This window comes from Periplaneta americana, chromosome 8 (assembly GCF_040183065.1).
Source record: "Periplaneta americana isolate PAMFEO1 chromosome 8, P.americana_PAMFEO1_priV1, whole genome shotgun sequence".
Taxonomy (NCBI): Eukaryota; Metazoa; Arthropoda; class Insecta; order Blattodea; family Blattidae; genus Periplaneta; species Periplaneta americana.
Genome location: NC_091124.1, coordinates 8,788,507 through 8,814,534, shown reverse-complemented (window position 1 = coordinate 8,814,534; position 26,028 = coordinate 8,788,507). Strand labels below are relative to the sequence as shown.

The window sequence follows — 26,028 nt, the reverse complement described above, 5'->3', positions numbered from 1 at the left end:
AGATAAGCAATACTGCGCAGCCCAGGCCACTCAGCAATCGTACGGTAAGACGGATTTTGCATGGCGATTTACATTTACACCCATACAAGATAGGTGGTTTCAGCAAGATGGGGCCACGGCGCATATCTCCAGAGCGTCAATGACAGTTCTTTGCCTCCTGTTTTCCAATCGTCTCATTTCGAGATTTGGTGATGTTCCATTGCTCCCTCGGTACCCTGACCTGTCCACGTGATTTTTATCTATGTGAGTACCTAAAGGACGTGTTTACGAGGATAAGTCCCGAATATTAGATGAATTAAAGGACACAGTACGTCAACACATCACCCAAATCAACAGAGATCCCCTGGGAAGATTAGAGGTGAATTTTCGTCAACGCCTTAAACAATGCGTCAACACAGATGGACATCACATGCCAGATGTAATTTTCCGCTTATAATTGAAATGGTATGTTCTCACAAACGTTGTTCTATAAATAAAATGTGTTGAAAACAAAAACTAATTGTTTTATGATTATTTTAAAAACACTTGGTTCCTATGCCCCACCCTGTACAAGTAGCCCACTATACCCAGGCTGTTGTAACCTTGCACTTGACAGTTGTTATTTGAGCTCACAGCCCTACTTATAAAAAAAACTGAAAAATACTATGCAATAGTCTTCTGAACCAATCAGAACATAGTATTTTCTATCAGTTGCTCTTGCTGCCACACTGAACACTGCTGTATTGTCGGTTTGCTTATGTTACATAGTGTTGCTATCACATGCGTAATTTGTGTGTTAATGTTATAAAGTTATAAATAATTTGTAGCGCTGCTGTTAAATATCACAAAGAAAAAAAAAAGAATTCTTGCGTAAATAGTCAGGCGTCAGAATGGTGCAAATGATTCGTCAGTTTCACGAGCAGGAGAAGGAATTTGTCCGTATATATGGGCGTCCATCCATTCCTGCAGATAGACAACAAAAACTTTAGGCCTCTCTAAGAGGATAGCAGTAAATAACGGGTTACATAATAATGACCATTTGATGTGACAGAGCAGAATAGCAAACTCCACGTAAGTTAAGTTAGCTGTTGTGTAGCAAGTGGTCATTGTGGCAACATCGCATCTCTTGCTACCAATGTAACGGTAAGCTGTGAGGTGCAAGGTTACAGGGGATTGGGAATGGGCCTTGAGCAAGTCAGAAAAGATAATGTATATGTTACTGCAAATACTAGTGTGATCATGTATTACTTCAGTTGACAAGAACTTTATACAGTGGTGATATTCAGAGAGTTTAACAACCTATTCTCTAATGTGTACCTATGTTAAACATGTACGGTATATGTCCATGGTAATTGCAAATATTACTATTACTACTACTACGATGGCATCACAGCCCAAAATCGAGCCTTAGCCTCCTCAGTTTTCTTCCTCCAACTGTCCCTGTCCTGTGCTAATCTCCTCCAGGCAGTTGTTCTGAGATAGTCCTGAGAATCGATCGTTACCGCATCTGTCCATCTATTTTTGGGTCTTCCAATTGGTCTTTTACCATGTATTTCCCCTTCTAAGATCTTCTTTGGTATTCTGTTCCCTTCCATCCGATAGACAAGTCCGGCCCATTCAAGCCTCCTTAATTTGATGAAAGTAACAATATCGAAACTTCTGTATAATTTATATAGCTCGTTATTATAACGTATTCTCCACTGCATATTTTCTTGCACCGGTCCAAAAATTCTTCTGAGTATTTTGCGTTCAAATATACCTAGTTTAGCTTCTGTCTCCTTAGATAATGTCCAAGTTTCGCTTGCATAACAGAGAATACTTCTAATAATAGTTTTGTATATTTTAAGTTTTGTTTCCTTGTGCACACAGTTAGATTTCAATATTGCGCTTAATGCAAAATAGGCCTTATTGGCTACAGTGATTCGACTCTGTACTTCAATTAATTCGTTATTGTTACTTGTCATTACTGTTCCAAGATATTTAAACTTCTCAGTTTCTTCAAACATGTTTATCGTGAGATTAGGAGGGTTGTTTATATTCTGTTTATTTCTTATTTGTGTCATTCGTTTGGTTTTACTAATTGCAAATATTATCTAGAATTAATTTAACAACTGGTTCATCCGAACCAGTGCGAACCGGCCTAATATCACCACTGACTTTATATGATCTCTCAGGTCATGAAACTTGCCCTTTTTGATATACGGTTTGTTCTTAAAGTTCTCCGAAGTCAAGAATTTCCAGCTTAAGGGTTTGTCAATACTTGAAGGGCTCAAAGGCAACTGCTTATGAATTGAATGCAGACATTATGTCGAATTGAAAATAGTGTATCTGAACACACTCTTTGGTTTGAAACTTGTTAATCTTGCTTCTTGGCTGAGCTCTGAGTTCAGACTTGTGCTCTAGTCCTTGATGAGAGGTGAGGCTGTCTGAACTTGAAATGAACTGAATTTTTTTCGATAGCTAGAGAAATTGCACGCCTTTACATTTCGGTTACTCCTAACCACTCTTGGTCAAAGTATTAAAGTAAAGCTTAGTGATCATATGCATTAAGGCTGATCCACAATAAAGCAGGAACGAGAACGGGAAGCAAAGAACTTGAACATTAAGATTTTTTATTCACAATAAACCGAGAACAGAAATGGCTATGCATATCAATATATATGTCAATAACAAAATGTAAAGTCGATATTATTCTTTATGATGTTATTTGTGTATACTTCACCAATGGCATTCTCTCATGGGTACAAGCCAGCCAACATAAACACAGGTTAACCAACTTCGAAATTTAAGGCACGAAATATTTAAGAATTCAATTCACATGATAGTCTGATCACATATACACATAACATAATTGAAAAGTGATTGTACTGAATTTCTGGGTTACAAGCAATGAATGAAGAATAATTTATGTCATGGCTCCTTGCTACAAAATATACGACAATCAAATAGCTTTTTGATAACAACAGAATGAATTTAGTAGGCTGTGATCGGAAATTAGAACAGCAAAGTTAAAACTTAGCCAACTCTCACATTCCCATTCTCGGGCTCCAGCAAGCTTTTCGTTCATTGTGAATGCTCACATTTAAATATATTTATTTAAACAATTTTTCCGTTCTCGTCCTAGTTTCCGTTTCCGGTTTGTTGTGGACCAGCCTTTATAGATGAGAGGACACAATAAAATGTTTCACTCAAAAAAGAGCACTTACTCTAAAATGCTGTTCTTGTATTCAGCCCCTCAATTGATACCGTACCTTATTTGTATTATCTTGAAAATTTAATTTGTTTTCCACGTTTTGTTTACAAATTTATACTTCTATAAAATGTTACGTTGCGAATATAGGGTATGGTTTTCATTGCATATATAATTTATTTATTTTTTTTTATGAAGAATGGATATAATGTTTACATAGGAGTTTAATTTACATTTCTGATTACAGTACAACTGAAATACAGTAGTTACAATCTTCATGGTTATACAAATCTGGCTTTCAGGTAGTAGCTCCCTGTAAAGCAGGTTTGAATAATTTCAAGGAAAAATTGTTCCGGAGCCGGGTATCGATCCTGGGACCCTTCACTTAGCAGCGCGCGAACGCTCTACTGACTGAGCTACCCCAGGAACTACACACGACACTGTCACAATTTTTCCTTTTATATCCACACAACTCAAATGAGGTGACAAGACGCCAGAACTCAACTATGAGTGCACACAATACTGTGTGACTTAATTTGTGGCTTTCTGGTGTGAGAAATATTGCTTTATATACTTTAAGACAGCTGTCTCAATGTTGATATAAACTCGTTGGTAAACCCACTGTTGTGAGATAAACAAGGTGAATAAAGTTCGTTCACTGTTGTTAGCTTATGAAAATTTTCACTTAACATTTTTACTTGTTTTGTTATTAACCAAAGTAGGGTCACACTAAGTGAATGTTGTGGTAAGAGTTTATGATTATATTATTGAGTTTACTTGAGTTTGAAATCTTTTGATGCAGAATGGCGAGTTGAAAGCTACGCATATTGTGATACAAAATGACCCAGGTGGTGATGAGCCCACCACCCCTTCCAGCACTCCAGGGACACCTTTGGGACTGCGAGCAGAGGCAGTTCCCAGTTCCTGGACAGAGTCAGCTAATATGCCTGTTCTACCAGTCAGATGCAAGGTATTACACTTGTTCACTTATTTTACCCAATCAGAGATACTCCTACTCCATGATCGGAAGCAACATTTCGCAAGGTTACGCCACTTTCCACACATCACGGCTTGTAACTTATCCTTCATGGGTACAACATGTTTTCTTTTACTTGACATCGCACTTGTGTAACTAAAAAATAAGACGTACTGATAATGCGATAACTGCAACATAACTAAAATGAATGAGAAATTGGAAACTTACCTCGAATGCATACACCGTAATCCTGTAATTTCTGGGTAGGTGGGGAGGAGGAGGAGGAGGCGAAAAGAACTTAACGGGACTGGCCGTGCCTGGTACTATAGAAAACAAGTGTTTGGGGGGATGGAGGTGGAAAACAGATGTAGCATTGTTGTGAGAACATTGACACTTAAATTTGTAGCCATGCTATAGGGAATGAATAAAATATTGGGTTTCTTTTGTGACGTCATTTCAGATAACCGAAGTTCGGTTAAAAAGGATTTTACTGTATGTGAATGTTACTGTCCAATGACAGTGGGATTGTTGAGTGACATTATCTTCCATTTGAATGTTGTATATTGAAATTAAATGCGTTTTTTAATTGCAGAACACAAGTGCAGAGTTGCATAAGCATCGTTTTGGGTCAGGAGGGAGAGGCCGCTGCATAAAGTTAGCTGACAACTGGTACACTCCAAGTGAATTTGAAGCTCTCTGTGGCCGAGCATCTAGCAAAGACTGGAAAAGAAGCATCAGGTTTGGTGGTCGAAGCCTGCAAACTCTGATAGACGAGGGAATCCTCACCCCACATGCTACCAGCTGTACCTGCTCAGCCTGCTGTGATGACGACACTGCTGTGAGTAAATTATAGAATAAGTTACAGTATGATGCGAGGTTTGCATTGTGTCATAAATGTAGACACCTAACATGTTGGGTCCGTCATCAGGGAGCACCTGTATGTTGGAGTTGGGACAGTTGTATGTGTGAATGGAAGCCATTCTGATATTGATGTACCATAGCAAGAGAGAAGTGACTTACAGATAAATCACAGGCTATCTTATTTTCGAATAAAAGATTAATCCCCGATATTAATAAACTGAACATTCCTCCTGTGACTCTAATAAAGCGATCATTCCATTCAGTTCAACTGTAAAAAACCTGGGAGTTCATTTTGAATCTAACCTTACCTGGGACACGCATATCAAACACACGTGCAAGAAAGTATTTTCCACTCTTCACTCAATAAAAAGATTGTACCACTATCCAGCTAAATTAAAGTAGACGCTTGTACATGCTCTTATTATGCCTCATTTCGATTATTGTGACGCTTTATTCAGTGATCTCAGGATGGATTTATCCCAGAAACTACAACTTGTTCATAATGCGTGTGTTTGTTTCATTTGTAATGTCCGCTACTACGATCACATTTCACCTTCTTTCGATAAATTATTGTGACTCTGGTTAAATGAGAGGAGAAAGTTACATTCCCATTCTCTCTTATACCGAATTTTGCACACCTCTACTCCCTCTTACTTATCTGTCCGATTCCACAGTCTTTCTCAGTATCATAACTTAAATACTCGGTCACAATATGATAACACGCTAGAAATACCACTCCACACATCATCTCTTTATTCTTCATCTTTCACTGTTGCTACTTCTCGTCACTGGAATTCTCTGCCGCCTGAAGTCAAGGGCTGCCGAACTTTAATTTCCTTTAAATGTAAATTAGAAAAATATCTTATGATGAGTTGCTAGACCTAACGCGTTGCAAATATTTAATGGAATGCGTTCCACTGTATTTATTTTTATTTATTTATTTTTTTTATTTTTTATTTTTGTTTCTTATTTTTATTGTGTAATCATGTAAATCGTGTTTATTTATCACTTAACGCCAATATTTATCCCACTGTATTGTTTTTTTATTATTAATCTATTTTTTGTGTACATTTTATTCAATTGTCGGTTTCTCGTTTAATTATGTAAATCCTACTTAATTGTTATCTAATACTAATATGTATACTAATATGTTTATTTTTATTTTTACTGTGTACATTTTTATTGAATTATCGGCTTCTGTTTTTATGTGATGAGGTAAATCTTTATGTAACTATCTCTTTTGATTTCATTATGTACCTAAATTGTATCGGTATGTAATTATTTAATTCTGATCCAGTTTTATGTTCAACTATGTAAGCAAGTTTTAATCCTGGTTGAGAGTAAGAGAAGGCCTTACGGCCTTAACTCTACCAGGTTAAATAAAACCATTATTATTATTATTATTATTATTATTATTATTATTATTATTAGTATTATTATTCAGTGGCTTAGCTAATGACTAGAATCCCTTGAAATTGATAGGAGAAGTGGTTTAGAACATGAAATTTCATATTTTGCCTATCATTAATTGGATCTTTTAGTTTCATAAGGGTCTAAGTGCACAGTACTAGGTTTGTGGAAAACAAAGAAAAAACATTTTAAATGCAATTTAAACATTTATTTGGGATATTTTGTGCATCATATTACTTTTGTTAGGTGACAAACAGATCTCAAGATGATTCATATCATATTCATTACAAAATTAAATTTGCCAAATTATTGAAGTCTTTTGTAAAAAGAGATTAGCAAAAGGGTCTATGTGCCAACCCAGAAAAATCCAACATGACATGACATTAGAACATAGCATTTCAACATTGAAAAACGGGGAAAAAAATTTAAAGACTTTTAACGATGGGAACACATAAATATTTACATTAAAAGATATGCTGAAGAAAATATAATGAAAGTAAGTGACTTAGTGTAATTTTTGTTGGTTAGGAAAAACTGTTCTTTTACAAGTCTTTAACTGGAGTGTGCACTTTAATAATGTCCAAGTAAAGACTTTTTGCTCCTTCTGGAATGTATGGAACCAAAATTTCGAGGTGTTTTCCCTTCTGCCGAATTTCTCTTCTACTTTTTTGAGGTACGCAAACTTCCTTCACTTCTCTTCCTCCTTTTCAAAGCATTTTCCTTCATTTCAGGAGATTCTTCGAGTTTTCTTATCAAGATGAAAATATCACGTAACACACAGATACCTGTAACACTAATCACGCTTTTGTACAAAACGTTAATAGTGACTCGGGAAGAGAGTCGACAACATGGCAGATTATGTGAGCATTGGCACATAGACCCAATGAATGAGTTGCTGGAGATAGACCCAGCGTTATCTCTTGGAATAAATTGGTATTAATATAGCTATTGGTAGTCCATATACCTTTCTGTAATTCATTGGGCAGGGCACATAGATGCATTTAAAAGTATTAACTGTGAAATTATGATTTTGGCACTTAGACTCTTATGAAACTAAACGCTTCAATTATGATTAAGAACACAATGATTATTAATATTTAATGTGACCATTGAGGTAAATAATATTGCTGGGGAGAGATCTACATGCAACTTCTACAGAAACTGCGACCAGTGTCACCTAATAAGTGTAAGAATAACACGTAGGTATTATTTCCACTAATGTTCTTGTTGCACAGACTGGTCCAGTACGGCTGTTCACACCTTACAAACGTCGAAAGAGGAAAGAAACAACATCTGATGGCGAAGGAGGTGCACCACGCAAATTGAAACGTGCTGTTTCCAAAGATGGCAGTAATGGTGAAGACAGTGATGCAGGTGAGTGAAACTGTGGGCTTACTTCTAATAATGTTCCATGAAATTGTTGTGGTTGCACAAAACTTTCGTTTGTTTGTTTTTATATTTAAGCCGATTTATCTATTTTCACATTTCATTTTCATTATTACAATGCAGAAAGTATGTGATGCTGAAAATAAATTTTTCATCCCAATGTGTAAGCAGAAAATATAAATTTATCTACCCATGCCAGTTGGGTTTGTGCTAGTGTTTGCAAATCAAAGTTGTTACAGATCTCTTTATCAACCACCTTACCTTCAAAAAGTATTTTTGTTTTCGTTCTATGTCGCCAGACTTTTGAATCACCCTGTATATTGCGAGATTAACAGTTTTCTATGTTTCTCACTTGGCTATGTCAGGATATACTTAAAACATCATGGTCTGTTTAAAGCTATTTAAATTTAGTGTTTTATAAGATTTTAATGTCAGTCTTCAGTACAGCAATGCAATTTACACGACATATTGCATATTGTGAACACGTGACAGTCAATTGTTAACACAAAAAAAATGTATGATGGAAGTGATTCAGTTTGAGACTGAAGTCCTTGTAAAGCTCTGCTGGAAACAGATGCTGCTGTGGCTCGAAGAATATGCGAAGTCGAGGGTAAAGGTAGTGTTAGTGAGCAAATAGCACAACGATGGTTCCAGCATTTCAGTAACGAAGAGGGAGACATTAAAGATTTCGGTTTTCCCCAACCATAAGACAAATACCAGGTAATCTATGGCGAATCTTTGTTCTCACTTCATCTCGCCAAAAAATTATAATCTTGTGAAATCTTGATTTATTCCACATCTTAAAGCTTCAGTGGTAATGTAAAGTCTAAGGAATACGGTAAATGAAATGAAAAAAAAAAAATGTTTTGAAAGACCAAAGGGTATGAAATATTGAGAATACACGCAGAGTTTTGGAAGAAAATCCACAAAAAAGTATTTGTAGGTTGTCAGAAGAACTTGGAGCTTCAAAAGATATAATACATTGCCACATTAATATGCTTAGAAAATCATGCAGGAGTTGTAAATCTGTTGTTAGCTTATCATATCACTGATGAGAGATCAAGAGAATTGTCACATGTGATGAAAGATGGGTATATTACCGCAACCCAACACCTCAAAGTGTTGGCTCAATCTCTGTCAGCCTGTCAAAGTCGTTATTAAACAAAATTGATTCGGTCCTAAAGTGTCTGGCGGAATTTTGAAGGTGTGATTCACTGGAGTTTGTTCCAAACGGACATGCTGTCGATGTGGTGGATCTTTATTCTCAACAGCTAAAACGAGTTCATGAAGTTTTGAGAGAGAGGTACCTGGTATTACTTAATCGAAATAGAATTCTCTTGCAACAGGACAATGTGAGATCCCATACCACTCGAACAACCATGGAAAAAATCCAGGAATTGTTAGGAATCGAACTGCTGCTACACCAGCATATAGTCCCAAGCTTGTGCCTTTAGACTACCATCTCTTTTGATCCATGGCCCACTTCCTGCATGGAAGAAATTTCTAAAACTTGGAAGCCACTGAAATGGTTATCATGGAATTCTTCTCATCAAAAACCAAAACTAGTACCATCGTGGGATCAAAGTGACACTGAAAAATGTCTTATGACCATAGAATCTAATTGCCTATACTTTGAAGATTAGATTAATTCTTTGTCTCAACACACTCTAACTAAAATTTTTGCTCCAAAATCGACATTATGCCTCTAGTTGAGGTTCTGGCTGATATTTACATCTGTGTATTACCAGACACTTGAAGTTCATTCTGACTGACACATCCCTGAAGACAAGCCTGAAAGTGGAGGTGTTCGAGAAATGTGTCCTTCCTGTGCTACTTTATGGTTATCAAACATAGTCCTTGAACGAGAAACTGAGACAGATGGTAAAAATCTGCTATAGAAAAATGGAACGAAAAATAATGCAAGTGACACTAAAGGCTGGTTCACAATAAACCGGGAACGGAAACGACAACGAGAACGAGAACGGAAATAATGTTAAAATAAATGTATTTAAATGTGTGCATTCACAATTAACTATTGTGAATGCACACATTTAAATACATTTATTTTAACATTATTTCCGTTCTCGTTCTCGTTGTCGTTTCCGTTCCCGGTTTATTGTGAATCAGCCTTTAAAGACCGAACCTGCAATGTGGACCTCAGGAAGTGCACAGGCATGAAAGACGCAGTACAGGCTGCAGACGAACTCAAATGGAAATGGGGAGGCCACATAGCTAGGACAACAAAGTGACCATGTGGGACCCCAGGATCGGGAAAAGGAGTACAGGAAGACAGAGAACCAGATGGGCGGATACATTCATACAGAGAGTGGGAAGTGCCAGCAACAACGAGAATGAATACGTGAATAGTGAAAAAATGCGAAGTGTGCGGCAGAATCAGTGAATAGTGACCGTAAACCAATGAAAGTGCTTCATACCCAACACGAGAGATGATGAACAAGAGAACAAGGTCGAACACTCTCTAGGCTAGCTCACCTAAAGAGTGAATGAGAGCTACCCTGCCTACGTGCAGGAGGCCTTAGCCCTCAAGGGATGTCATAGGCTAAATTCTAAATTACCGGGCAGTACATCTCACTTGATGATATGTGTCAGAAGAAGAACAATTGTTTGTATACATCAGAAGTCTGATTAGTGTAATGTGACAGAGCTGGGATTCGATCTCACGACCGGCAGAAGAAGGCAAGGTCGGCTGTAGTTCGGCGCGGAAGTTGCACGCGCATCTGCTTCCTGGGGCGTGTGCTGTGGCGTAGAGAGGAGAGGAGAGAGAGCGACCTCGGCAGAGAGGGGAGAAATCCAGAGAATTCGAGAGTGCCATCTCTGGACATCCGTGGAAATTTCTAGCATCGTACATTCTCGTAGCTATGGTTTGGTTATAAATTACGACACGCGAGTGAATTTGAGCAGTCGTTGTTGGAATCGTTGGACAGCAAGCCAGCCAGTCTTGTGTAGCAGTGAAGCCAGCTTCGAAACCGGAGTTCGACTTGAGTTGTGTCCGTAACTGGGGGAGCCGGAAGTCCTGAGTTTGAGTGCAGTGGATCGCAGTTGGGGGACCTGAGTTCGAGGTTCAGTGGACTGTCTGTGAAGGTCTTGGGTTCGAGATACTGTGAACTTGAGTGACTGAGCTAGAAGAACTAGTCAAGGCAAACGAACTGTGAACTGAGAACTGACAGTTCTGATTTGTAAATAGTGCTCTGTGAACATTAGTTAAGATTAACAGTTCATTGTTGTTTTCAATAATCCAAGTAAATTGTCATTGTCGTCTGTGGAGTGCAATAACGAATACTGTGTTGCTGTGTGGAGTGCAAATCCCATTGTTGACGGGAGTAGAATTAAATTGTGATTATTATTGTCGTAACAATAAAGTTACATTCTTGTTTTGAATAAAAGTTACAGTAATATATAGCTAATTGGCGATGTATGCAATGGAGGGGGAAAGGAACTGGCCACCATACCCTATTATTTCCTGGCCTAGTTGCTTCATAAGTGATATGTTGGTATCACTTGTGAGGTTCAGACCTGTCTTCGGACAGTTGACTAAACAACAAATCATTACTTATGAGACAGTATGCATAGTTCTGCTGCCTTACGATCTTTGTACGAAACTTTTTGGCAGATCCAATGGCTGTAGTGTCTGCTGACTCCAAACCTATGGTTAGTGGTGCAAGTGGAGAGGAGTGGCACAATGCTGCTTATGTTCAGGGCCGCTTAGGTGATGGCATGGTGGTCACAGCCACGTCCCCAGGCTCGGCTAACCAGCAGCAAGCAGGTTCATCATCCCCTCAGCAAGGTTCCACATCACAATCTGGAACAGGAACTGATGGTACAGAATTCCAGACTGTTGCAACCCAGGCATCGTACAATGACCTGTTTAAGAAACTTGAAGAGGTATGTAGTTGATTCCTTGACAGTGTTGGAATCCATTGTCCATTTAATAATAGTACTGCCTACAAGTGACAGAGAGTTTGTTCGTACAGCAGAACCTCTATTATCCGTGGTAATGAAGGGGGTGGACTAGACGGTTAATCGAAAAAATCGGATAATTCATACCATAAAATATTTTCATAAGTCCATACTACAGTCTCATAGTTTCCTCCATAGTGCTGTTTGGCATGCTATATAGTGGATCAGAAGTTCACTATTTCAGTTCTGGTTGTCAATGACGAGTTCATAAGGGCCAAGGAAATTCCTTACTATGGTTGTTTGCGGAAGGATAGGAATAGTAGAGGGTTCTTGTTGTAGATCTACATACTGTATGTTATACATTTTATCATTATTTATCATTAAATCGCGCACAGTTGTAACGTCAATCTCGTATTCTGATGCGAGATGAGCCACTGCTTCTCTTTTCCCAAGCCTATCAATTATTTGCATTTTTATTTCGATACTTAGGAAAACACTTTTGACACCCGTGGAAGATATTTTGCATAGAAGTTATAAAGTACGGACATTAGAACAGTAGAACAAGGACTGAATGGTAAAGGCTTGTAATAAAACACTCTAGAGAAAATAGGTAGTAATAAAAGGTATAGTACTAAGTTTCTTACATGTTTATTTCCACAGTAAAGAAAGAAAGAAAAGAGCGACAGAAAGACAGTCGGATAATCCGCTGATCGGTTAATAGGGTGACGTTCTACTGTATATTATCTTGCAGAATTCACTTACACAGTTAAAAATTCGCGTATACTAGTAATATCAATATTGTTAATTGTCACTTTCTTCTAAATTGATGAAATGATTTAGAGAATATCAAATTTTCTTCTTCCCTTCAAGTACAGAGCATTCGAGCCAAGATGTCTACTCATACACTACAGAAACTCGTTGAGGCTGCTGGTGGTTCACTGCTTGCATCCGGAGCTACAGGAAACATGCTCCATTTTATTATACACACAATGTAATTTAAAATATTGGAAATTCAATTAATGGCTTAAATAAATTATTTACTTAAAAAATATTGTTTAAATAGTTACCCACCGTAAAATAATAAAAAAAAATATAGAACACAAAATGCAATTCATTTTTACAGACAAAAAAGAAGTGTTTAATTCTTTGGGGTATATTGATTCCACTGTGAAAATTTCAGAAAGTTGACTTAAATATCATATCAGTTTTTAATAAAAATAACTCACCAGAACAAAGGAGCTCAGCAGGTAGGCTCTCCCGTCGTACAGAATGTTGCGCGATCAAGGTCAGGGAGACGGGCGTTTGAGATTACTCATCGTTATGAAGTCTTGCGAATGCTGCGACCGCCACACGTAGCAAGCGATTTTCAACAGTTGGAACAAAAATGAATAATTTTATTAATTTAATTATTCACAGGCTTTTTTAGATAAAGTCATAAAACTTGGGAGATGGATTAGGAATAAGATTTTCTTTAATACAAATGAAATTTGCATGAATTTAATTTCTTGCATTCAAATATAAAACTATTTCTTTTTTCAATGAGATGTTTTTATGAGCATGCCGTAATATTATTCGGATTAGTCTTTAAGGTATTAAAATATGGTTATTCAGGTTTACAATGGCGTCTGTTTAGTTTCGATGACACTTCATATAGGGTTTCTAGAATATTTTAAATTATGGATAACATGTAACTGCCACCCATTTTTCAGTCATCCGTATGACTAAAATATTAATGATATGGCAGTCATAGTTGGCAGTTTAATTTATATTTATAATAACATTATTATATTAAAATCCTAAAAAAATTCATGACATCATTGGCATATTCTTATAATTTTGTATGGAATGATCCGTAAAACATTTTGTTTCTGCTCTTTTCAGATGTCTAATAGGATGTCGAAGTTAGCACAGCAATTTCAGAGGACATTGGAAGAAACTAGAGAACAGTGCCAAAGGGAAATAAACAATTTAAAAGAAGCCAAAGATCAGGCTGTTCTGGCTGCAAGAGTAGAAACGCATGTTGCATGTACCAGGTAAGTGAATGATGTCTCACCTCATTAAGATAGTCGTCTGTATGAAATAACAATTACTAAGAGTAGAGGAGAAAGAATTTTAAATTCGTTTGCTCATTTTTGCTTTGAGATTCTTTCCATTTGTTCTACATATCTCCTTCATTATAGTCCGTATCTTACAATGTTGATCCCTAAGATGTTCTCTTTTATCCTCATTTGAGTTGTGATCGTGTAACCTATATCTGAGTAATCTATCTACTGTCCTAATTTTCTCTCGCTTTCTTTTCGAAGCTCATGCTTTAGCTTAAGGATAATAAAAGCACGTAATTTTGTCGTAAATTGATACTTTTGTTTTAGAATGCATACATAATGTGATAAACTCATCTTCGCTTTTCTGCCATTTTTCTTCCCTGTAGTTATATCAGACAAGGCAGGCAAAGTCCTTAACTTAATATGTGTAGGTGGGGAAGGAAGTTCCAATATTTCATTCATATCAGTGCCATTTCTTTTAAGTGTACAGTAAACTGTCATTGAGCTATTAGAATGAAGACACTTTTCATCCAGATGTGGGCAAAGAGTGTGAAGGGAGAGAGTAAAACGAATTTAAGCTCCATTTACAAGGACACATTTAATACACCAACATATTCCTTAATTTATTCTCTTTGACAAAATTTAAAATTTGAAGAATCAAGCATGGATAATCAGGAGTTTGCTGTCTAAGCACTTTTGTCTTACTTCGATTGTCATTATTCAATTTGAACAGTATTAGTTGCAGTGTGAAAAGGATTATTGTATGCCTGCCAATATTTGTAATGCTTAGAGACAATTTTAGAAGACTTGCGGATACTCTTTACTCCCTCAAGTAGGGTTTAGTGACAGAGTGTACTCCACATTATTTGTAATGTATTTTATTTTTTTGTCTATCTGCATCCATGAATTATTCTCCTTTTTCTGTTATGTTACAGTTAGAAAATTAAACACTAAAAGCACATGTCTTTTGATTTTTTACTCTATATATACTAGGTATTTGATTTTTACATTTCTGAATACTAATAAAATGTTTTATTTGTTATTTATTATGTAAATTATCACTGTTTAGTGGAATTGTACGGAAAAATTATGTTAGTTCTTTATGTGAAGTTATATCGATGGTCTAAATGTTATTTTTTGACCTTCTAATGTTCCTTTCTTTTTCCAATTGGTAAACCTTCTCCTAGCGTGCGATGTTTGTAGTTTCCTAAACCTCATTCCACTATAAAATTAGAATTTCTAGATAATATTATAGTTTTATTTGGATGTTTTATATTGTTCTTTATTATTTTAGGAATACTATATATGCTTCTTCTTCTTCATCTTCATAATTTCCCTATATTTTAATTTTTTTCCTTAAGTTAATTTGTATGTTGTATCATTATTAAGTAGGCGTACATTAAATTTATATGAAATATTGGTTGGTTGATTAAATTTCCCATTTACATATGTGATTGTACATGTCTTATCATTCAGTTGTGTGTCCATATAAAGACAAACACAATTTTCTTTACTTAACATATTTTATGCACACATTGGGCTGTATAGTTCTATCATGTGATGATATTGATAATCAGGGTCTGAATTTTGTTGAAATAATTATTGTCATTATTTTAGTACATTATAAATAATTCTCTGATATACATGAACTCCATTTAGACCCAATGGGATGCGAATCTGTGTTACCAAAATGAAAAGCCGACACTCTAGCTGTTTGTACTTTCATATAAAATTTGCGAAATGAAAGTGGCAGCAGATAAAGAATTCAACAACATAGTGATTGTGAAAAACATGTACATGCTATCTAAATTATCAGCAAGAAGAAACTTTTCAGCTATTACTCACAGAATGATCTGTAGGAATAGATTGAGAAGTACCGTATACATACTTAATGGAAAGCTTTACTATTAGAATGGATAAGTAGAAGTTTGAGCCAATAGTTTTTAATTTAAAGTAAATTCTTTTTTAGAATTTTTAATGTCATTTTATAGTTTATTTTAAGCATCAAAATCTGGGCCCTGCTTACAGGTAAACGAGTTAATTGTAGGCTAATTCTTCATTAAATATCCCTTTACTACGTTAGAAATTATTTTTATTTAAAGATGAGGGAGTCTTATTGTATATATTTAATCTGAATGTGACATTAATAAAAAAAACATTTTAATTCTTTAGAGCTGTATTCGAACCCAGGGCAGGAGAAACTGCACTTCCTGTTCATGTGGTGGACCCCATTGAAACAGTGGGTTTGCAGCCAACCTCAGATGCCACTGAGAATAAAAAGGTTAGTTTTATTCCTGCAGAAATGATCAGGCAGATGAAAATGGTTTCTTTCAATGCTGAGTATATGGTGAAATTTGTCTGAAGGATTACTTAAATAATTTTATTTGTTGGATTACTTATTAAAGGTAAATTTGATAACACAATCTCAAGGGAAAAAATGGAACTCTTTGCATCATAATCCACAGTTGATTCCCGATTTACCATGCAGATAATCTGTAGCTGGATTTAGATTGGCAGCAGGCCATGACTGTTTGGCCAAGCATCTGCATAGAATTGGAATATATCAGTCCCCTAACTGCCCATTGTGCAATTCAAATCAAGAAATGGATTCGGAACACTTCAAAATCTGTGCTTCAGTGGCTGACCATAACAATATCTTTGAAAAATATTGGAGTGCAAGAGGTCAAATGACTTTGTCAAACGCCTGGCATTAGAAAACAACAACAATAACTTATTAAAGATAAAATTAATGCAACATTTTCTTGTAAAGTATAGAATATAAGTATGAATTACTTTACACTTTGTGGTATTTCATACATGTCGCTAATTTAGTATATCATGAGGAAATTGTACACTACATTACAGTCTCAATTAGCAGGTTGACTAATCATTCACTTTTCCAATCCTAGGAACAGAAAGTTGTCTTTTTAACGTTACTTTATATTTATAGTGTTCATAATAGTGAAATTAACTTCATGTTAGGTGAGAATGGCAACTAGTCAAATTGAATTTTGACTCTACCAAAAAGTGGCCAGTAAATTTTCCCTAGAACTCATTCATTTGGGGACAGTTATTTCATATATCGTAAATCTATGTTGCAGAATCCTTGAATTCACAGTTTTTCTGAAACAAGGCGTGCTGAAATATATTTTTTATCTTTAAAATTCCAGGATTGTACTGCAAACCTTGCACGTAATGTTACACCTGTAATTACATGGCATTTGAATGAAATTGGAACGAATTCGTGATTAACTAGGAGGAACCATTGGAAACAAATGCATATTGTTTGTTTTTCTCTATGTTTTCAGTGTGCCAACTGCAATCGTGAAGCTTATGCAGAGTGTTCCCTCTGCCGACGTACGCCTTACTGCTCAACATTCTGCCAGCGCAAAGACTGGACAAGTCATCAGGTAGAATGTGTGCGCAGTGCAACAGAACCCGGATCCATCATGCTCATAGTAGAGAGCACAGAACAGGTCCTCACTTCACAGCCAGAGTAACAGTGTAATGGCTTTCCTATTTATAATGCTTGATCTCTTTTTACAGTTATTTAAATTTATTTAAAAGAAATAGCCTGATAAAACTGTAATAGCAGCATTGAGCGTGAAAGAGAGCATCAACACTCTATTCTTCACACAATTATTTTTCAGGATTTGAACCATTTTCACATATAGAGTTATGTCCCTGATTTTATGTGAGAAACGAACCTTAGATTGAAAATAAGACAAAATTTTAAATATCTGCTTTTAGAATTTGCTTCTTTATTTCCTCATATTTTAAAGTAAAAGTTACATGTACATTCATTAAATGAAGGAGGTATAAGCATGTAACTTGAAAAAAAAGAGTCATGAGACTGAATTAATTATAGAAGAATAAAGTCATTACATTAGTTGACTATAGGCAGCACATAGTAACAACCACAGACTAAAAATAAGATATTATATGACTCCAGTAATTTGAAGCCAACATTTAATCCGCTGGCTTGGGGCAGGTTGGTACAGGTGTATTGTGTCGTATTGTGTTATGCACATTATGAGACAAGTAACGTGATTTATTGGTTTAAATGGGGAAGAAGCAGTAATCGGATATAATGGCACAATATCTGTGGCCCTCAATTTGGTGTAGGAGGTTAAGTAACTTGCAGAAATACATTACAAGCTACAGTAGAATCCCTCTTAACCTTTGATGCACGCATTTGGGAAGGAAATAAAAAATTGTGTTTGCAATGAAATTAAACTTTTATTTGTCTAAGAGAAGCGCCTCAAATTTTAAAAATCTTAGAAACTCCCATTTTTTACACAGAAAATGGGTGGTTTCATGGTAAAACCACTATGCAATATTGCAGAACACAATGTCTTTAGATTTATTGCGAATGATACAAAAGGAAACAGTTTCTGATTTAATTAAGGCAAAATGCCACTTCACATATGTTGCGTGGTAATTAGAAAGGAAAAGAATAGACCTTCTATCCTTCCACTTGAGCCAGGACACTCCAGCATATGACGTACGGCTATCACTCTCACCACGTTTCATGTCGCGGTCTCTTCTTTCGTCGTGTGGTAAACCAATACGCCCATGTCTAACTGTACCACATGCATAGATATTTTGTTGCCTTAAAGATCATCAGATTCAAACTTAGGAAAAATTTGTCAAAAACACTTTATGATTGTCACCAACCATGTCTTCCTTGTAGCCATGATGAATAAACTGACACAAAAATGGAACATTTTTGTTGGATATGGTAAGCATAACTACCCTGTTTACGTAGTGGATACGTTTTGAAACCACCACATTATTTCTATAATGATGCCACATGGTTCGAAGAAATTACAATCTTGTTACTGAAATATATTCTAAAAGACCGAAAGACAACTAATACTAAATAGAAACTTACGTAACTGTGATATTTTAGCATACAACTGAAATAAAAACACGTAGCGAGTCTTCCACACCCCAACTATACACAACAACATCGGCCATCTTAGTGGAGCAACACAAATATAGGGAAAATAAAATTCTTCTACAGTTACTAGGGATCAATGAACGCAGCGCAGTAGTTTTGAAATAAAAATCACACTGCAAACAGGCAGGAAACTGAAATTTAAAAGGTGGTTATGTACTGTAACCACTGCACTTCAAAGGGTTAATGGGTGCCAAAGGGACGAGGCTAGTTGCAGATACGAGATTTTGCCGGATAATTGAATAAATACTGATATATACAAAAAAACTCGTATTTCATGGTGTCAAATGTTGAAACTGCAGCCATGTGAAGTTTATTTCTCTATCACTTACTCATAAATGGGGGGAGGGGTGCGTGTTTTTTTTTTTTTCCAGTACTATGTAAATGTCACAGATCCTATCCTCATCCTCCATCTGTTGTTAACAGTCAATGCTTTCACCTCTTTCCCTCCTCTTCCACTTCTCGCTCCACTGTTCTCTTCCAAGTCATTCTTGGTCTTCCTCCCCTCCTACAGCCTTCTAGGTTCCAATCCTGGGCTCTTTTCGTTATGTCTCAGTCATTCTTTCTACGAGTGTGTCCAATTCACTTCCACTTACATTCTTTGATATTAGTCTTTAACTTTTTCTGACCTGTCTCTTCCCACTGTCTACAATTAGTCCAGATATTTTGCCAGTACACACCCATTATCTGCCGAAGATATGTATTTACGAATACCTATAATTTTATTGTGGTTGCTTCTGTCTTTCACACCCGTATAGCAGAATGGATTTGACGTTGGACTCGAAGATTCTCAACTCCACTCCTTTGCTCTGTTGCGTTGATCTCTGTATTGAGTGAAGCTGCGCGAACACCCCTTTGGCCTTTTTTATTCTATTTGCCATATTTTCGGACACTCTTCCGTCTTTGATATCATGCTTCCGAGGTAGCAGAAGGATTTTACCTGTTTGAACTCATGGCCACTCACTCTCACTGGATTGACGATTCTGTTGTTCACGTGCATATCCTTGGTTTTTCCTATGTTTCTCTTCAGTCCAACTTTCTTTGCCTCCTCCTGAAGATCTTCCAGCTTCCTCGACATGTCTTGCAGAGAATGTAACAACAAGCAGATATTATCAGAATGTGAGAGTGAAATATTTTCTTGAGACACTCCCAGTCCTCCAAGTCATTCTGCTGTCCTCTAACACTTAATACATTATCATCACGTGAGTGTGATCATAGGAGCTTCATACCAATTGCCAATTGAAGTGCAAGGACCTTAAAAGAACAGTGAAAGTTTTAATCAGTTTATGTTTGAGATATTTACAGTACAGTCTTGAGAAAGTGCAAGACAGTTGCTAACATTAAATATTATCATACGACATACCATATGTACGAGTATGAAAGTCGTAATTGAGAAATAATGAAATTTGTATCAAGTCATGTGAATTAAATATTGGTTTCTGCTGACAGTCATAAAGGTAGTAACAAGCATGATCTATCCTATTCTTAGTCTGAGATGGTAACAGAATTTCAAGTAGCGTGCAGCTGTAATTTGTTTTATTTATGAAATTAAGTTTTTCTTCTGCCACCTACTGGCATATCTGATATGAAGCATAGTTGTCTTTGAGTTAAAACATCAAACATATAGCTCAACATTAGGAACCAACGTAACAAATATATTATATTTCATAGTTCCCCAGCATCGTGTAATGAATCAATCTCGTATATGGTGAGAATTTTTACATACTTCACTGATACTACTATGCAGCCTGTTATTGGTACAGTCACTATCAGCATATTCACATGGTTAAGTGTAGTGAGAATGGATCAGGTGGCGGTATATTAGAGCTCTGCATTCCAGTACAAACGACCGATTGAGAATCATGAGCAGGCAGCGTATTTTCGTTCCCAAAAAAGTTAGGAAAGTTGTCAGTATATCCTGGAGTTTCAGGATTCAAACTCTGACCCTAAATACTTAGGTGAGGATGCTACAAAAGGTATAACCTAGTTTGGTACATAATAATAATGAAGCATGACAAATGAAGGGTACACGGGAAAAACGATCAAAGTCCATAAAAAATCGAAATTAAGTTAATAATGCTATCTTATAGTGGAAAAGAAGTACTATAATGTGGTCTAGCTAGTAATAAGAAATAATCGTTCTTGACATTCCACTACGTCAATTTCTATTAAATACACACATAACAAAGTATTAAGTGCTTAAACTTTAAAATTCGTTTTTCTCGAAACTTTCTAAAATGGACCTTGATCGTTATTCCCGTGTACCCTTCAATTGTAAGTGGGATTGCTACTAAATTGAAATGGTCTGTCCAGCTACTTTTTAACCATATAAACGCACTAACACTGCGAAACTAGCTCTGTACAAAATATTAGTGCTACACATAACAGGAAATATAATTATATCAGCAGTAATATATAGCATATATTATAGAAGATAATAGTAAACATGATACACATTAACTGTATATACTCTATAGATACAATATATACAATTAATTCATTTAACAAAATCAGATTCGTTACGGTAAAGAAAAATATATATTTTGAGATAATGAAATTCATATCTTTTCCCATAAGTGTCAGTAAAAATTTGTTTAAGGTAAGGAAATGTTCTTCCTATGTCACAAGACTTTACAGGAACACAATAAAATAACATAAATCAATATACAAATTAACAATATTTACATTTTACAGAATAACAAAACACAGATCAAAATTAAATACAATAAAACATAGATTGATAAATTAAAATAATATTAACACAAAAGCCTGAATGAAAATACAACTTACTCAGTATTAGAATCAATCACAATGTAGTCATAACTTGATGTTTTACATAAACATTGATGATGGAGCGCCTGTATTGTTCTGTGATGCATAGTCTATTCGTACCTACTTACATTTCTACCCTGCTTATGTATCCACATGACGTAATAGATGCACCAGAAGAAACTACTTGATTCGCTGTACGTTTCGGAACACAATTGTGCTGCCCGGTCAGCCACTCCATACTATATGCAGCAGGCTTGCTGCCGCTTGTGCAGACTGCAGAAAGCAAAATACCCGATGAAGCATCAAGGTCGACCAGTCGTCTTGGTTGTTTGAAGAATATCATAGACTGAAAACTATCTTCGATCGATGTTTTTACAGTAGGCGCTATGGAAATTATTAAACTTCCTGATGCCCTATCACCTGATTATTGAACCTAGAAGGTATGCAGACTATCACATTGAATAAAAAATTACAATAAAATACTTAAATAATAATAAATTAATAAATCACTAAAATAAAATAACATTTTAACAAACAATGTTGTCTATAAGGATATAAATATAAATTATAAGCAGCAACAAAAAAGGTTAAAAAAATATGTTTGTGTTTATCCTTTAGTTGAACGGAACAGTTATAATATTTTGTAACAGTTGTATTCGTAATGTGACAGGACAAAAGTAAATGCATTAAAGAAACCAAGGAGGATATCCTAGATAAAATTGAACAAAAAATTATTAATTTTAAAATCAAATGGCGATTTTTCCAGTGATTCTTCTAATTCTGAAATAACTTCAGCAATGGAAGACCAGAGGCTAGTGAAAGATATATATAAATGGAAACCCCTGGGAACTAGAGCAGCGGGTAGACCGAAAAGCCGCTGGGAAGATGATATTGTGAATGATTTGAGGAAGCTAAGAATCACGGATTGGATGATGGTCGTACAGAATAGAAGTTCCTGGAAAAAAATTGTTGAGAAGGCCAAGACATTCAATTTTGAAGTTGTAGTGCCTTAAGAAGAAGAAGAACTTCAGCACTACTTTTATTTGCTCCATCCTTGATAGTTTATGATATGGTCGTTGAATGTGGAATAATAGAATCTGCATACACCTTACCATAAGTAGCTCCAACTTCAATCATTGTCTGCGATTAAAAATCTCTTAATATACACTATTATATAAATTTTAAGCAAAGTAAAGATGTAGATTCGGTTTATTTTTTATTAAATACTGTGAAATAGATTACTTCTTCTTTTGAAGAAATTTGAGACACATCACAAAATCTCTGTTCTTTTTAATGCAATCACATATTTACTAAGCTACATTAAAGTCCATCACTGTGGACTAACAGTTAGTCTTCTTGACTGTGAAACAAGTGGGCCTGAGTTCGAATTCTGGTTGGGACAAGTTACTTGATTGGGTTTTCCCTCAACCACTCGAAGCAGAATTACTGGGTAACTTTCGGCGTTGGACTCGAAGTCATTTCATCTTCATTAATATAATTTAATTTATATTAATAGTTACAGGTTGACCAGGAGGACATGGCAGATGTGGTTCCAGGATTCACCTAGAGATGGCATCTGTCTGCGGGAGCTACACATATGCCTATGCAGAGAAACTGCAGGGGCTTTAATAAGTGGACTGTGATTAGATCTGGGGAGTGTAGCTTCCTCAGATAGATGGCACCTTAGTGAGTCGCGTGGAATCAACAGTGTCATGGACTTCTGGTTGAGGATGCAGCAGATTCAGGCATATAAATTGTGAACAGATGCCATCAATTTGAGGAGGCTGCAGAATAACATTACAACAGGTGGAGGAATAGTCTCCAGTCAGAACTGGATGCTGTGGCTGAATCGATATGATGGCACCATGCAGTGAATCATGTGCTTGAAGAGTGATCCTAAATGCACTTCAGCATTCATTCCAACATGAGGAGGTTACACAATAAGCCTAAGGCTATGGTGCTTGCCTGCGGGCCCTTCTCTGAAGGGAGGGGGGGAGGAAGCTACATTAAACATTTTCATTACTAATATTATGAGTTTGACAAGAACAATGTTGAATAACATTATTAATAATATAAAGCATTGTTTCATTTAAAAATTATGTTTTGTTATTTAAATGTTCAAATACTTCCTGCTTTTCGTGCTGTCTGAAATAAAACAAATGGTAACATTCTTAGGCAGGCTGTTTTGGGTATCAGGCATTAAAAGGTGATGTAATTGTAGTGCAACAGCCTTGAGCTCACTCGACCGACAGAGGAAAATTTTTCAACCGATCGGTTATAAATTCTCGACTGCATGCACTTGAGTGGGAATCAGCTGTCTTCTTCACAACCGAAGATTGATTGGTGAGCTCTGGTTGGCTGTTTCCGTGTGAATGCAGAGATCTACAGTATATACTGGAATTTATTTATTAGGCAAAATTGTTTCAGCTTTTGCAATTTCTGTATTCTGAAATACCTCTCAGATTATATTGTAAGAAAAAAATATCTCTCATATTTTGGTACATAAGTACATTGATTCAGGAAATCGAAATTAATAATATATTTCTAACATAAATTATTACGGTATTATTATTATTATTATTATTATTATTATTATTATTATTATTATTATTATTATTATTATTATTATTATGTGAAAGGATTAAAATAACTAACATAATTGAATTTAACATTGAAGCATTACAAAAGCTTTAAAGTGACTTGTGTTACTTATTTAGATTTTTGCATTAGTTTTGACTTGTTATTCTACCCATACACTGTATAAAGTAGAATTATAGTCTCTTGTCTCTTCATTCGAACTTTGTTTTATTGGGTCTTTCTACGTCTTTTCTACTGATTTGTTCATATTTGACTCCTTATTTCACTGTTTGATCATCTTTAATTTTTTCTGTATGCTATGACAGGCATCACAAAATTGTGTTTCATGAAACAGCGCCTGAACTCTGACGTAAGTTCCACATGACAACACCCCTCTCCACGCTGAACTCCTTCCTCTAGTGTTGTCTGTACTGTCAACAGAGGCTCATTCTGTTATTCAGTACTATTTTAATAGTTTTTCGGCATTCATAACAGATATTTCTGAACAGCTGAAGAAACTAAACTGCCGACTTCAAGGACGCGGTGAAATCTTTTTCCATAATGATAAATATTTGGAAAGTGGAACTGAAAGAAAAGGAGTTTCATCATTTTTCTTGTCTGAAGTCACTTTCATATGTTTCTAATTCAAGAATAGATAAATACTGCGACATCCTGGAAACATTACTTTTACAATTTAGATATACAAGGTTTTGTGATTTTAAACAAATGAAAAATGATTTCTATTTGCAAATCCTTTTAACACACCCATTCTGAAGCTACGACCAGACCTACAATTTGAGGTTGCTGATCTCCAAAATGACACCTTTGTGAAAAGCAAGCATAAGGATTATGTTGGTTTAGATGTATTTAAAAATATTGACTCCTCTAAATATCCACATCTTAGATCATTTACTGCCACAATCGCACCTTTGTTCGATTCTATGTATATTTGTGAACAATATATATATATATTTTTTTTTTCAAATTAAACATATTAAAATCAAAAAGAAGGACATGCTTAACAGGTGTCAGCTTTTGTGCACAATTGGCAGTGGCTGCTAATTTTGAGATCTTACCAAATCGAAATATTGTAAAAAGGTATCCCCGTAACATGCCATGAAGGCACTTGGGGGGGCATGGAGGTAGAGCCCCATGGTTTCCATGACCTCGGCACTAGAATGAGGTGGTGTGGTCGGCACCACGCTCTGGCCGCCTTTTACCCCCGGGAAAGACCCGGTACTCAATTTTATAGGAGGCTGAGTGAACCTCGGGGCCGTTCTGAAAGTTTGGCAACGAGAAAAAATCCTGTCGCCACCTGGGATCGAACCCCGGACCTTCCAGTCCGTAGCCAGCTGCTCTACCAACTGAGCTACCCGGCCGCCAATCGAAATATTGTAATAAAAAAAATAAAAGAATGCAAATGAAAATAATGTAATCCTAAAAAGATATTCATTCCTTCTCCCTCTTGTTATTCCTTTGTTATGAACGCGGAAGGTAGTGACGATCACAAACCACCTCCGCTGTCTAGCTTACTGCGACTGATGCTCCCTACCCCCTGCCTACACTTGTGTAGTGACTGTAGTGGGTGGTACTTATATTGCGTCATGATGTTTTGGGATGCCTGTTATATGTAGTTGTCTTCATTTGCTTGCATTCTAAATTTTTTGACTATATGTTCATTTCGCCTTTGTGTCTCTATTTCATGATTGACTGCATAGTGTACACAACACTTTATTTCCTATATGATATTCAGTTTTGTAGTTTGTGTTTGTTGTAAAATTTCTTTGTTAATTTCTACGTGAAGCTTTTTATGGTTGAATGGGTGTGGCTATTATCTAATAGAATTCATTTTTTTTTTATCTTTTTTGTCTAGTATTCTGTGAATTGTACTGCACATCATTTGATATTAGTTAATAATATTACTTTTGTATTCGTAGCTTAGTTTCATATTAAATAA

At 35.9% G+C, this 26,028-nt stretch overlaps 1 protein-coding gene across 2 annotated transcripts in view; it reads left to right on the top strand.

The window, feature by feature from the left end:
• Nucleotides 1-25,168, top strand: part of Deaf1 (deformed epidermal autoregulatory factor 1) — a 31,270-nt gene extending 6,102 nt beyond the window's left edge. For both annotated transcript variants that reach the window (XM_069832361.1, XM_069832362.1), the window contains 7 exons: nucleotides 3,972-4,139; nucleotides 4,738-4,983; nucleotides 7,652-7,790; nucleotides 11,434-11,705; nucleotides 13,602-13,753; nucleotides 15,935-16,043; nucleotides 17,071-25,168. In XM_069832361.1, the coding sequence (XP_069688462.1) occupies nucleotides 3,972-4,139; nucleotides 4,738-4,983; nucleotides 7,652-7,790; nucleotides 11,434-11,705; nucleotides 13,602-13,753; nucleotides 15,935-16,043; nucleotides 17,071-17,262 (1,278 nt within the window). In that variant the 3' untranslated portion in view covers nucleotides 17,263-25,168. The remainder of the gene's footprint in view (nucleotides 1-3,971; nucleotides 4,140-4,737; nucleotides 4,984-7,651; nucleotides 7,791-11,433; nucleotides 11,706-13,601; nucleotides 13,754-15,934; nucleotides 16,044-17,070) is intronic.
• The last annotated feature ends 860 nt before the right edge of the window (nucleotides 25,169-26,028 follow it).